The sequence below is a fragment of the Scyliorhinus canicula genome, chromosome 17, assembly GCF_902713615.1.
Source record: "Scyliorhinus canicula chromosome 17, sScyCan1.1, whole genome shotgun sequence".
NCBI classification, from domain to species: domain Eukaryota; kingdom Metazoa; phylum Chordata; class Chondrichthyes; order Carcharhiniformes; family Scyliorhinidae; genus Scyliorhinus; species Scyliorhinus canicula.
Window position 1 is genome coordinate 79,457,752 of NC_052162.1, and position 14,580 is coordinate 79,472,331.

The following is a 14,580-nucleotide window of genomic DNA, read 5'->3' on the forward strand; positions in this document are numbered from 1 at the left end:
GGCGGCATGTAGGGAGTAGTTGCATATGAGGTGGCTCCCGCCAGGTTATAGTCGTTAGTTATATTTGGGGTGGGGTGGGTTTGGCTAAAGCTTCACTACTTCAACGGGATAAGGTTCCCACACAAGAGAAATGCCCAGATAGTCCAGGACACGGAAGCCTGCAAATATAGATTTGTCGACTGATTCGGAAATTTCTCGAGGCTCGTCAGTTGAAAAATGGCGGAGGCCACTACCGTCACTCCGGCCACTTCATTGATGATTGAGATGCCTCCAGGCATCTTGGCAATGGAATTTCAGAAGCAGCGGCGGGCTATTTCCGAGGATCTCCACAAATCAATAGAAGGGGTCGTAGCTCCCATTCGGTCAGCGCTGCAGAAGACCGATGAGATGGTAAAGATGCATACGCGGAGCTACAGGGTGTGGCAGCGGCTCTTTCAAAGCAGAGCGATCAGATTGTCTCCTTGGAAGCTGAGATGGCAGTGTTGTCCAGTATTAATAAAGCACTGAGAACCAAGGTGGATGATCTGGAGAATTGCTCCAGGAAGCAGAATCTTAGAATCGTAGTGTTTCCAGAGGGAATGGAAGGCCCAAATCCGACAGACTCCATCTCGAAGGTGTTTGGGAAGATGGTGGGGGAGGGTGGACTGACATCCCCTCCAGAGCTGGATCGAGCCCACCGGTCACTCAGGCAGAAGCCCTATTCCAGCAAACCACCATGGACAATCAGCGTGAGGTTCCATATTTTTCAGGAGAAGGAACGAGTCCTGAGATGGGCGAAGGATCAATTGGGAGGGCCACGACATTAGGCTATCAGGATGTGGCCGCAGAGCTGGCTAAAAAGCAAGCGGAATTTAACAAGGCAAAAGCCACATTCTGTAAAGGTGGAGTTCGATTTGGGGTGGTATACCCTGCACCTCTCAGGCTGACTTTTGAGACGAAGGACTATTATTTCAATGTGCCGCAGGAGGCAGAGGCATTTTTAAAGAAGCATGGACTGGGGTCAAGTTCATGATTACTCTTCACTGGGTCTTTGTATTTTTCTGGAGGGCATGTGGTGATGGGGATTTGTTAGGGTTTCCTGTGCAAGTTTGTATTTTCTTGTTCTTGTGGGTTGAGTGTTTTTTCTTTGATTATTAAAGTTGGATTTGAGTGGGGGCTGGTAGTTATGGCTATTTTTTTGTCTTCACTCGAGGCAGGGGCCGCTGTGCTAGCTGAAGAGTTAGCTAACGGGAGCAGAGTGGTGGGGGTAATTTCAGCTCATTCTTTCATTGTAGTTTTAGATAATGAGCTTTGTGTTTTTGGTTTGTTTGGGGTTAGGCGCTTAGGGGTAGGGGTCAGGGGTCATTGTTCACCTTTTGGTTGTTTGATTGTGGATTTGGGTGTTATATTGTTGGGAGGTGGGGAGGTAGGGGGAGGGGAGGGGAGGGGGAGGGGGTAGGGACAGTTTTCTGATGGTGACGGCAGTTTTACATTTGCTTTAACTTGATGGGGGGTATGGCGGCCATCGATCGTGGGCCTAGTATCTGTACTTCTTAAGTAGTTGCTGGATTATGTCGGATCGAGGCGTGGTTTGGGGGTGGAAAGCCCCCAATTTGGCTGGTCATTTGGAATGTAAGGGGGATTGATCGGGACTTTGGTGGCAGTTTGGTTTCCACCCATTGAAGGTTAATGCTGTGTTTGAAGCCTATTGAACCATTGGCCATGGCATTAAGATTTCCCACTGAATAGAGGGGGATAAAATGAGGAGGGAGGGAGCATAGGGACTCCGATATCCCGGCCAAGTGTTGACGCCGGTGTAAAGACCAGAGTGGTGCATGCCGGGGTCAGCAGGCCTTCTGATCCAGCGATTCAACAGTCCTCAGGGGGCAAGCACGGCACCGGAGTGCTGCACGCTGCTCCGGCGCCGAAAAGCGGCCCTGCACTGTCGCGCGGGTCCATGCATGCGTGTGACAACCGTCTCTGCATCTGCGCATGCGCGTGGTTGCCGTCTCCAGCGCATGCGAGTGGTGGCCGTCGCCGCGCCGGCATTGTGCAACATGGCGGAGACCTACAGTGGGTCCACACGGAAGGACGTAGGCCCCCTCCAGATCGTGAGGGCCCGCCGATCGGTAGCCCCCAATCGCAGGCCTGGACGCCGTGGAGGCCCCCATCGGAGTCAGATCCCCCAGACCTCCTCGAGCTCCCGCTGGGTGGTACCAGGTTGGAACCATGCCGGCGGGACTCGGCGGGAATTTGGCCAGTTGACTGCGGAGAATCGCCACAGGGGGCCTCTTTCAGCGACCCACAGCTGGCGCCATGTCGACTGCGCGAGCGCAATTGGCGCGGAGAATCGAGTCCCAGAGTCGGAGCGGCATCACGGGAATTTCCCGCGTCACTGCCGATTCTCCGACCCGGCACGGGCTCGGAGAATCCCAACCAGGGTGTCCTTGTATGCAGATAATCTCCTTCTTTATATCACAGACCCAGTCTCCACCATGGACAAGATAATGAAGCTATTTCGGAACTTTGGTTCCTTCTCGGGGTATAAATTGAATTTGGACAAGAGCGTACACTTTACTGGTGAATCCCCCATGGAGGGAGCCTATCTGGGGATGTTGCCAGATCTAGCTTTCGCTATTTGGGAATCTGGATGTTCCACGATTGGGCATCACTTCATAAATTAAAGTATGCTAGTCCAGTGAATGGGGTTAAATCAGACTTGTAGAAATTGGAAACCCCCCTCTGGTCTCGGCTGGCGGGGTTCAGACGATAAAAACAAATGTCCTCCCAAAGTTATTGGGCAGGATTCTCCGACCCCCGGCCGGGTCAGAGAATCGCCGGGGCTCGGCATGAATCCCGCCCCCGCTGGCTGCCGAATTCTCTGGTGCCGGAGATTTCGCGGGGTCAGGAATCGCGCCGCGCTGGTTGGCGGCCGCTCACAGCGCTCCCCCCCCCCCCCCCCCCGCGCTTCTCTAGCCCGCGATGGGCCGAATGGCCACCCGTTCTTTGCTGGTCCCGCCGGCGTAAATTAGAGTAGGTCCTTACCGGCAGGACCTGGCAGCGCGAGCGGCCTCCGGGGTTCTCGGGGAGGGGGGGGGGGCACGGGGGTATCTGGCCCCGGGAGATGCCCCCACGGTGGCCTGGCCCACGATTGGGGTCCACTGATCCGCGGGCGGGCCTGTGCTGTGGGGGCACTCTATTCTTCCACACCGGCGGCAGTAGCAGTCCGCCTTGGCCGGTGCGGAAACGAAGCCCGCTGCGCATGCGCGGGGATGATGCCAGCATACGCTGGTGCTCCCGCGCATGCGCCAACTCGCGCCGGCCACAGGAGGCCCTTCGGCGCCGGTTGGCGTGGCGCCAAGCCCCTTTGACAGGGCGCAAACCACTCCGGGGTTGGCCTAGCCCCTGAAGGTGCGGAGTGGTTCATGCCATTCCTTCCTGCCGGAGTTGCCCGGCCCGCCGATTACGGCAGAATCCAGCAAATTATTTCTGTTTCAGTGTCTCCCAATTTTTCTCCCCAGTCTTTCTTTGTCAGAGTCAGGAAACTAATAGTTTTCCTTCATTTAGATGGACAAGACCCCGAAGTATTCGTAGGGCACTACTCCAGAGAGAGAGACAGTCAAATGGCTTAGCTTTATTTAATTTGTTATTTCATTATTGTGCAGCTAATATTGAAAAAGTACTGGGGTGGCTTAGGGAACCAAATTCCATATGGGGGCAGATAGAGGTGAGCTCTTGTAGTTCTCCTAGTTTGGAGGCTTTGGTAACTGCCTCGCTTCTGTTTCCCCTGCAGAATTTAGCTCAAGTCCGGTATTGGTATCCACACTGAGAATTTGGAGGCAGTTTACACAACATTTTAAGCTTATTGTTAGTCCTTATTTGTGGTCCCCCGTCTCTTTGTGCCAGCGGATTTAGGTTCAATGTTTAGGTCATGGGGGCAGGAGGGTCTGGAAATGTTTGCGGACCTGTTTGTGGAGGGTATGTTTTCCAGTTTTGAGGAGCTTTTGGGCAAATTCCAATTCCCGAGGACTAACTTTTGTGGTTGGATTGGATTGGGTTTGTTTATTGTCACATGTACCGAGGTACAGTGAAAAGTATTTTTCTGCGAGCTGCTCAACAGATCATTAAGTACATGGGAAGAAAAGGGAAGAAAAGAAAATACATAATAGGGCAACACAAGATATACCGTGTAACTACATAAGCACTGGCATCAGATGAGGCATACAGGGTGTAGTTTTAATGAGGTCAGTCCATAAGAGGGTCATTTAGGAGTCTGGTGACAGTGGAGTTTCTTGCAAAAGGAGTTTTCTTAATTTCCCTTGGCACCTTCGCCTTCTTTCTTGAATAGGATTCAATTCTGGTTGATGCGGGTGTGGGGAGGATTTTCGACATTTATGGCCAGATCAACTCGGAGGAGCAGGCTCCGTTGGATGAGATGAAGTGTGAGGGTGAACTGGGTTTGGTTTTGTGGGTGTGGAGGCAAGCTCTTCTCAGGGTCAACTCTACCTCCTCATGTGCTCGGCTCTGCTTGATTCAGTTCAAGATGGTGCACAGGGCACGTCTGACCAAGGCGAGGATGAGTGTTTGTTTCTTGCGGGTGGAGGATAGTTGCGAGCGTTGTTCTCGCAGCTGGTGAATCATACCCACACGTTCGGGTCGTGTCCTAAGCTTGAAAGTTTCTCCTTTTTTGACACCATGTCAGAGATTCTTGGTATCAAGCTGGAACCTTGTCCGCCGGTGGCCATTTTCAGGGTTCCAGACTCATCGGTGCTGCAGAGAGGGGTGAAGGCAGACGTCCTCGCCTTTGCCCGGTTGATTGCCCGGAGGCAGGTTCTGCTTGTGTGATCTCATGCTCTGCCCAGTGCCTCGGCTTGGCTGGGTGACCTTAAGGAGTTTTTATATCTGGAGAAGGTCGAGTATATCATTAGGGGTCAGCAGGAGGGTTCTACTAGACATGGCAGCCATTCATCTCCTTTTTCGAAGAGTTAGTCACCGTTCAACCGTTAGGTTTTTTTTAGTTTTTTTTTGAAGGGTTGGATTTAGTGGGGTTGTCGATTATTGACTGTTATTTTTGCAATGTACGATTATGTATATTATGAAAAATGTCTTCAATAAAAATATATTTTTTAAAACTTGGAACCTTACGAGAATTTGGCAAAGTGTCATGCTCAGACTGAAAACTGGTGTGTAACTCTCCAATCACACAGACGTGTTTTCTCTCCAAATATTGAGCATCTTAGAGAGGAAAGAAATGAGTGGGAGTTGTTTGCATCATCACTCTGGTGGGGCTTCATAGAGCTGGCAAGCAGCTCCACAGATCTTTAAAGGCGCCTCAATCAACACTGCAGCCTAAAGGCCCCCAAACTCCATTGTGGAATTTTTGGGGGCTCCCCCCTCCCCAGCCCCATCAGTCCAAACCTCTGACCGTCCAACATTAGAACATAGAACATAGAACGATACAGCGCAGTACAGGCCCTTCGGCCCATGATGTTGCACCGACATTGGAACTCAAAAACTAAAGGCCATCTAACCTACACAATGCCATTATCATCCATATGCTTATCCAATAAACTTTTAAATGCCCTCAATGTTGGCGAGCTCACTACTGTTGCAGGTAGGGCATTCCACGGCCTCACCACTCTTTGCGTCAAAAACCTACCTCTGACGTCTGTCCTATATCTATTACCCCTCAATTTAAGGCTATGTCCCCTCGTGCTAGCCACCTCCATCCGCGGGAGAAGGCTCTCACTGTCCACCCTATCTAACCCTCTGATCATTTTGTATGCCTCTATTAAGTCGCCTCTTAACCTTCTCTCTAACGAAAACAACCTCAAGTCCAATTAATTAATAGACAACCTCAATTAATAGACAACATTTCACCCTCCCCCCAACAACGCAAAGGTATAGCCAGCACAGCCCCCCCATCCCTTACCACACATCAATGCACCTCCCTCCCCCCCCCATGGGACACCCACTAGGGCCCATCCCTGGCACTGCCAACCTGGCACTGCCAACCTTTGCTGGGGTCAGACTGCCTGACATCTGGCCAAATCTGTTGTGAACCTTGCCAAAGTGACATGATGTTGGCGACATAGGTATATTTTGTCAGAGGGAATCATGTGGCGGGGCCTTGCCAATAAGATGTAAAGTGATAGAACAGTACATAGAACAGTACAGCACAGAACAGGCCCTTCGGCCCTCGATGTTGTGCCGAGCAATGATCACCCTACTTAAACCCACGTAACCCGTATACCCGTAACCCAACAATCCCCCCATTAACCTTACACTACGGGCAATTTAGCATGGCCAATCCACCTAACCCGCACATCTTTGGACTGTGGGAGGAAACCGGAGCACCCGGAGGAAACCCACGCACACACGGGGAGGACGTGCAGACTCCACACAGACAGTGACCCAGCCGGGAATCGAACCTGGGACCCTGGAGCTGTGAAGCATTGATGCTAACCACCATGCTACCGTGAGGCCCCTGTTGATCATTAACATGATGGAAATGTATTCTAATGGGTTCCGTGATATCGCCGACGAAGGGTGCAGAAAATCAGGAAACACAATCTCTCCGCCGAAAATCAAGTTTCCTGATTTTCGTGGGATTTTCCACCCAGTGACGCCAATCCCGCAGACAGCTAGCACAAGCTCAAAATCGCTGTGATCTGGGGATTTAAGTACATAAATCTTTGATGGTGTCAGAACAAGTTGAAAAGGCTGGTTTAAAATAAAGCATATTGGCTCCATGCTTTATAAGTTGAGACAAAGGGCTGGATTTGTTTTCTGAGGTTGCTACCTGATCCAAGTCTTGACCCCAAGTCATGTTGAGTGCCTTTAACTGGCAAGCCAATTAATGGCCTGAATGCATGTTCACTGTCTAATTAAAAATGGTGAATCAGCTTTTGAGGCTGGAGGACCAATAGGATTCCTTCAACAATGCCACATCAGCACCCCCGCCATCTGATGCAGGAGCTGCCGATGTACATAACAAAAAGGTGTTTAAAATTTTCATTGTTAGCATGGCCACGGCTGCCAGGCTCTCCTCAATAAGGATCAACCCATCCACCAACCGACCATGACAGGTACTAGGGCGGGATTTACTAGCGGGATGGAATGCTGGAATTCCCCCATTTTATTAGTCTAACAGGCTACCCAACATAGTCATTAGCAACCCCCGCCAGTCTGGTGCCATGCCTGATCCTCCTGGAATGAAAATGGCTGAAAAGCAGGCACGAGACTGGCACATTGCATCATAGGATCATAGAATCCCTACAGTGTAGAAGGAGGCCATTTGGCCCATCGAGTCTTCACCGTCCCTCTGAATGAGCACTCCACCAAGGCCCACTCCCCCACCACACCCCCGCAACCCCATAACCCCACCTAACCTTTTGAACACAACGGGCAAATTAGCTTGGCCAATCCACCTAACCTACACACTTTTGGACTGTGGAAGGAAACGGGAGTACCCGGGGAAATGCATGGAGACATGGGGAAAATGTACAAACTCCACACGGACAGTCTCCCGAGGCTGGGATTGAACCAAGGTCCCTGGAGCTGTGAAATTGCAGTGCTAGCCACTGTGCCACCGCGGTCATCCACCTTATCCACTGTCAGAAGACTTTGAGTCCATCCACCTCCAAACCCATCGTGACAGCTATTTAAAAAATCAACCCATGATGCTGTGCGAAGCCTTTATAAATCACTGCTTAGGCCTCAGTTGGAGTTTTGTTGCCATTTGTGGCACCAAACATCGCAAAGGATATCAAGGCTTCAGAGAGTATGCAGAGGGGATTTACTGGAATAGTTATCAGTGATTAGGAACTTGAGTAACAAGGAGAGATTCGAGCAACTGTATTGTTCTGCTTGGAACAGAGAAGGTTAATGGGAGATTTAATGGAAGTATTCCAAATCATGAAGAATTTTGATGAAGAGTAAATAGGAATAAACTGTTCCCACAGGGAGAAAAGGTGACAAACAGAGGACATTAAGGTCATTGCCAAAAGAGCCATAAGTGAGGTGAAGAGAATCTGTATTTTAATTTTGTTATGGTGTTCTGAAATTCATTGCCTGAAAGGGTATTGAAAGCAGATTCAATAGTAACTTTCAAATACGTTGGCTAAGTATATCTGTATCATGCAAGGGAAGAAAACTACAGAATTCCGGTGACAGAGCAGGGAAAGGGACTAATTGGATAACACTGTCAAAGAACTGGCACATGCATGATGGACTGCATGGATAGGATTTTATAAATTTAAAGGTATGTGTTGCTAATTATTTGCAGATCTGAGGTGGCAAAAGTGCTTTGTCTGATTGTTATAGGGTGTACTTTCAGAATATCTTAACATGTCTGAAAAAACTTTTAGCGCAGTGATAGGGATAATATTTCAATTGTTTAACTTGGACATTCTGTTCGCACCACATGAAATTCCAATGTAGGTTTCCTCTGGCAGTAAATCTTTTTTTGTGCCAGTGAACAAGAAAACTAATTGAGGCAGGTCCAATTAACTTAAGCCAAACTGCAAATTTCCAATTAGAATGTTTTAACACGCACCAGGTCCCAGTTATGCCAGCAGAGAAAAAATTAACAAAGTTATTTAATATGAGAAAATGACACCCATCTGTAAAGAAAAAACAGTCTTTGTGCGAAACGCTCAGAAACATTTAATAAGTTAATGTGTGAGTTCATGTCACCATTTAAAGTGAGGCCGAATTGAGGAACTAACGTCAATGCTTCATTTCACCTTCCTGCACTGGTAGATTTATTTTTGATGCAAGAAATATTTTTGGGGGTTTGATTGACAGTTTTGCAAAATATGTACACATGGGATTCTGCAAAACTTCAGCGTTTGCCATCAGGGTTTGATATTATATCCATCGACATGGGTCATTCTCATCACTGAAAAGGTGGAAATGAATTCATTTCAGTTAACATCTATTTAGGTGGTTTAGCTGATTGCTGGCAGAATTTATAACATTCACACCTGAACGATAGAACTCTCCAAAGTGTCCTTCCATGCTCACAAGTCAGAGTATTTCCCCCAAAGTACTGGCACTTAAAATGTGCTCGATCTTGATAAGCTTACGGTACCAGACAGTCATGGTTACAATGATAGAGCCATAGGAAGTGCCTCATTATCCAGGGGCAAATAATTATTAGTTACTGTTTCTATTCATTTTCTTTCTTAAAACACTTAAACGCATTTATATTTCATTAGTCAGTTGACACAATCTAGTCTCACCAACATGGTCAATCGAGGCAAATAGGTTCCAATCTTGCTCCTTGAGCTAAACTGCATGAATTTTCTATGTAATGACCAAGTATTTCCAACTACATTGTTGTATCAGAATTGTAAAATAGATGATGTTTTATTTCAGATTTATGATTTTTTCTACCGGATAAACATCAACGGTACCATAAAAGAAAGTTTACTGAAGATTGATGCCATGAACAGCTTTGAGACCTTCACAACAGGAAATGGTAGCGATCAGTCTGTGGAAGTCCATGATTTCAAAACCGTGAGTCAATGGTAGTTTCTATTTTCCCCCTTTTCTTCAAGCCCACAAGTAAAAGTAGGGCGTGCAATTAATGCACAGATAGGGAAATTCAGTGTTAGCTTACATCAGCCGATAGGGGCTAATGTACTCAACTATATTGTAAACAATCATAATACATTTATTCATGCGAGAATTATTTTTTTACCTTTGGCATCTGCCAAATAATATGCTCAGTTTCCAGTCCAAACAACAGTCATGTACTCCCCCATTGTCTATGCGAGTGAGTTACAACATGAAATTCAAACAGCACTAAGACATTTGAGAGAATATATAAATATATATCGTGGTGTAAACAGAATATCAAAGATTTTCAACCTGACCTTGACAAGCCAGTTGTGACTTTGTTGCATGTGGGTTATACTGCTCAGCGACCCATTTAATCTTTACAGTAATCAACAATTCTTCGCTGGAATCTGCTGTCCATCTCCTTTGGATTTTATATATTCAAATAGTCCTATAAAGTTGCAGATGTAATAATGAACTTTTAGACAGCAATTGCTTTTCATTCAATACCTGATTAAACAGAGGGAAAAAATATCAAAGTTGGGAACAGGTCCGGTGTAAATGAAGCTAGGGAAAGTAGTTGTGCTTCAAGGATGGTGGAATATCAGGAACAAGCGCCAGCAGATCAATGTTCAGAGCCCTTTGTTTTAAATCTCTCAGAAATAGATGTAAGAACTGCAAGGGTTAATGAAGTGTCTAAGAACAGCCACTAGAGGGAGCTAAAGTTACAAGTATATGACATTGATGCTAAGCCTTGTGGAGGAGAGTAGTGCAGGGGTTAACTAGAGACAGACTGAAGTAGAGATTAGGGGTGGGATTCTCCGACCCCCTGCCGGGTCGGAGAATCGCCGGGGGGGGGGGGGGGGGGGGGGCAGCGTGAATCCCACCCCGCCGCTCCGAAGCCGGTTGATGAATTGTCCAACGCCGTTTTTTGGGCGGGGGCAGGGATCGCGCCACGCCAGTCGGGGGCCGTTGGCAGTGGCTCCCCGGGCGATACTCCAGGCCCCGGTGGGCCGAGCGGCTGCCCGTTTCCTGTCAGTCCCGTCGGCGTGAAATGGACAAGGTCCATACCGGCAGGACCTGGCTTTGAGGGTGGCTTGCAGATTCCTCGGGGGAGGGGGGGGTTGCGGCCCCGGGGACCCCCACGGTGGCCTGGCCAGCGATAGGGGCCCACCGATCTGCTGGCGGGCCTGTGCTGTGGGGGCACTCTTTCCCTCCGCGCCGACCTGTGTAAGGCTCCGCGATGGCCGGCGCGGAAAGAAACCCCCGGCGCATGTGCAGGAAACACACGAGCGGTTCTGCGCATGCGCCGAACACCCTGGCGCTCCTACACATACTCCAACCCGCGCCGGTCGGTGGAGGCCTTCAGCACTGGTTGGCGTGGCGCCAACCACTCCAGCGCCGGCCTAGCTCCCGGATATGCGGAGGATTCCGCACCTTCTGGGCGGCCTGATGCCGGAGTGGTTCACACCACTCTGTGGCGCAGATACGGCCTGCCCCATTGTTTATAACAGTATAAAGATTAGTTGTAGATGAGTGTAGATTATATGCTAATAATCAACTGTATTATTTAGGAGTACATATCGAATCCAAATTTGTAGTGTTAATAAATTTATAGCTTTATTCAAGTTCAAGCAATTTTGTAGTCTTTGTGAACATGACGCCAACCATCCTGAATTTAGCAACTCAAAGAACACCACAGTTCCTACCTGGCATTAAAGAGCTTTAAAAACTAGAGTTATACGTAGGAGAGTAGAGTGAGCCATTAGTCTTGGTGGCTATACCCCTGAGCCATTGCTACGGATATCTGAGTGGAGAATGAGGTCAGGAGGGGTCTTCAGCACAGAAAAAATGGGTGGTTCACGGGCTGCAGCTGGATATGCCCTCAGCAACAAACCCACCACAATAGGATCAGCTACCAGACAAATTTTAAGAGGAATGAGGCACAACACAGAGGGCAGTAATTATGATGAGATGGCCACCTAATTGCTCTGTGAATGACAGCATAGGTCACCACAGCGAGCATCCACTGGCAACAGGTTATGGGGCAGCTGTTTTGGAGTTTGCCTCTCCACTAAAGGGGAAGCCGTAGAATCCTTTAGACTGCTCCATACATATCAGCATTAACTAAGAGTCCTGCTCATAGGGACACCGGTATCTGAGACTCGCCCATTGATTCCAATTCCTTACGTGAACTCTGTATCGGAAATGATTATTTTTGTTTCGGCATATTTAATATCGTGGTATGCCTCTTTGTCCTTTTTTTTGATTGCGGACTGCCTGGAGTAGATCCTGACATTGTATTATAGTGTCAAATAGGCGATAGCAAGTTAGCAGTCCAATTTAACTCTTCCCCCATTTTGATGTTCACGGACTTCAATACCTTACTAAATGTGTAATTTCCACATTGTGAAAGAATAACAGGTTGAAATATAATTCTGCAATCTCAGGCAGACAGCAATAATAATTGGAGGATTGGGGTTGAAATGCTCCTGCCCCAACTTTGCCCGACACCGGCGTCAAAGTCTCCCTGATGGGGAGGGGGCGGGGGCGAGGCGGGGGGGGGGGGGGGGGGGAAGGCGAGGTGAGCATGGGGGTTATACAACTATGAATTTACCTTTGTAATCTTGGCACTCTTAATAATAGTTTCTTCAATAATAGTAAGTGAAAATGCTTGGAATAGTCAGCAACTCATCTTTCTTTTTGTTGACCCTTTGTCAGAACTGAGAGTGCCTTGAGTAGTAACAGTTTTTAAACAAGGCCGAGAAACGGGGGAGGGGATATGTTGTATATTTTACGTATCCCACAGCAATGCAATGCTTTATTTATCAGAGTTTGGAAATATCTCCGCAATCACAAAATGCCTGCACTCACGTTTAGCCCAGTTCTAGCTTCTAGCAGCTTCTGAATCTGTTTACTTCCCTCTGAGTCTGCATCCAGGCTTACTCAATCAAACAGTGAGCACTGATCTGTTACCAAACTCTCATAATCAAACACAGAACTGAACAATCAAATACCACAGAAAGCAAAAGCAAATGGAAAGGACTGGAATAGGATAGACGCCAGGAGAGAATAACCTACATAAGGGATGAAGATGCAATGTTATGTGCAGACATAAAAAACATGTATGAACATTGCACCTGTTTCAGCTAAATAAATAAGTGATAGATAGCCACTCACTGGTTCATTCCCAGGGGAATGTGTTGACCAGAGTCAAACTGTGTGGCTTAAATTTCAAACAATGTTTGACAGTTAACTGTCATTCAGCATCAACTGGTGCATTCTCCATGGCAATCCTTCATCAATTAGTCCATTTTCTAACCAATCAGCACCCTCTTCCCATACAGTATAAAGTTGTTCTTTCCCCTGTCATTGGTATTCTTGCAATTGTCTCGATGAATGCAAGCTGAAAAGCTTTGATAAAATATATTTGTAAGTATATTTGTTGGTTGACAATTTTGTTTCTTGGACGTTGAACGAATGTTTCCTCCTGTGGGTGAGTCCAGAACTAGGGGCATACTTTTAAAATTAAGGGATACCGTTAGAGGACTGAGATGAGGAGATTTTTTTCTCTCAGAGGGTTATGCGACTTTGGAACTCTCTGCCTCAGAAGATGGTGGAAGTGGGGTCATGAATATTTTTAATGTGGAGGTAGATAGATTATTGTTGGGCAAGGGAATCAAAGGTTAGCGGGTGTAAATGGGGAATATGAAACTCTACACAAACAGATCAGCCATGATCTTATTGAAGGGCGGAGTAGGCTCAAGGGGCCAAATGGCCTGCAGCTGCTCCTATTCCATATGTCCATATGTTTGAATGTGTGGCCTGTGCTCCAACTTAACAATGCTTTACCCTTCTCTTACCATGCTTCTCTGTAACCAATGCATCTTCTTCCTGACCTGCTGCCAGCTCTGCTGAATGAAGAGGGCAACATTTGATATTATCATGGTTACTTCCTTCTGCTCTCTTCAGGTAACTGTCCTTCCCAACCAGAAGTACGTTACCACTTCCATGGCTGTGCCCATCAGCACTTGTTGAGCTCCTTCACTTAAGGCGGCTACCAACAGTTACACTTGAGGTATCTTCCATCCTCCACTCCACAGCCAGATTCACAGATTTCGCAGCAGTGGTGTTGAGGGTCTCCTAAACTACCTTCAAAAGCATGAAAATATTATCGACACTTTTTCCTCGCCACTTTGGAGTTTTCAGTTGTCCACTAACACCATTGAAAGCTGTGTCTTACTGTACTATTGATAGCTCATACATTAAACAGTGCATATTGAAAGAAAGCGCATGTTACCTTTTTCAAATGAACCACAAAATAGTCTACTGGAAACATATGGATGAAAAGTTTGGAATGTGTATACTGCATGCCACTGCGTTTTCCTTTATTGTTATCATATTCTTCTTTTAGTTCACTGAACTGTGCCACGTATTGTGTCAAATTTATTAAGCATAACGTCATATTGGGAAGGAAGGAGGTCTCTGTGCCTTTGGCAGCTTCAGACACTGGTGTACATTTATGTTTGACTGATAAAAAAAATCTTTTGCCACTGCTACTTTATTTTTTTTCTTATTTTGCTTTGCTAACACATCACGTCTGTACAGTATGAAGAACAAATTACATTTTTTTTTTAGGGACTAACAGGGATACGGTTCGCTGGAGGAGAAAAATGTTACATCAAAAGCCAAAATAAAATTATTCTTCCCAATACTGCGCCCATCAAGAATGATGAAGAATTGATTAGTTTGGTAGGTATGAAGAGCTTGCAGTTTCGAAAGTCTTTCCTGCACGGTGCAAGAGATCCTTAACCCTTTCAGATTTACAGCATACAAATGGAGAAAAAAAGGTTTAATCCACAATTTCTCTCATTTTAGTTCAATATCATTTCAAAATGGCTGGAGTATTTTTTCTGCAATTGAATTTTGACAACAGAATATTCTGAAAGATGACAACTCCTTTCAGAAATAGTAAGGGGGAAATCATGCAGCGCTTCTGAATAGGTCAGACGTTCGATTTAATAGCAAATGATGTTC

The 14,580-nt window shown here is 46.9% G+C and overlaps 1 protein-coding gene across 1 annotated transcript in view; it reads left to right on the plus strand.

Annotated features, from left to right (window-relative positions):
• The window catches only part of tnmd (tenomodulin), a 208,394-nt gene that overhangs the window by 121,971 nt on the left and 71,843 nt on the right, over positions 1-14,580 (plus strand). The window contains exons 3-4 of the mRNA XM_038775967.1: positions 9,361-9,501; positions 14,182-14,295. Coding sequence (XP_038631895.1) covers positions 9,361-9,501; positions 14,182-14,295 — 255 coding nt within the window. The remainder of the gene's footprint in view (positions 1-9,360; positions 9,502-14,181; positions 14,296-14,580) is intronic.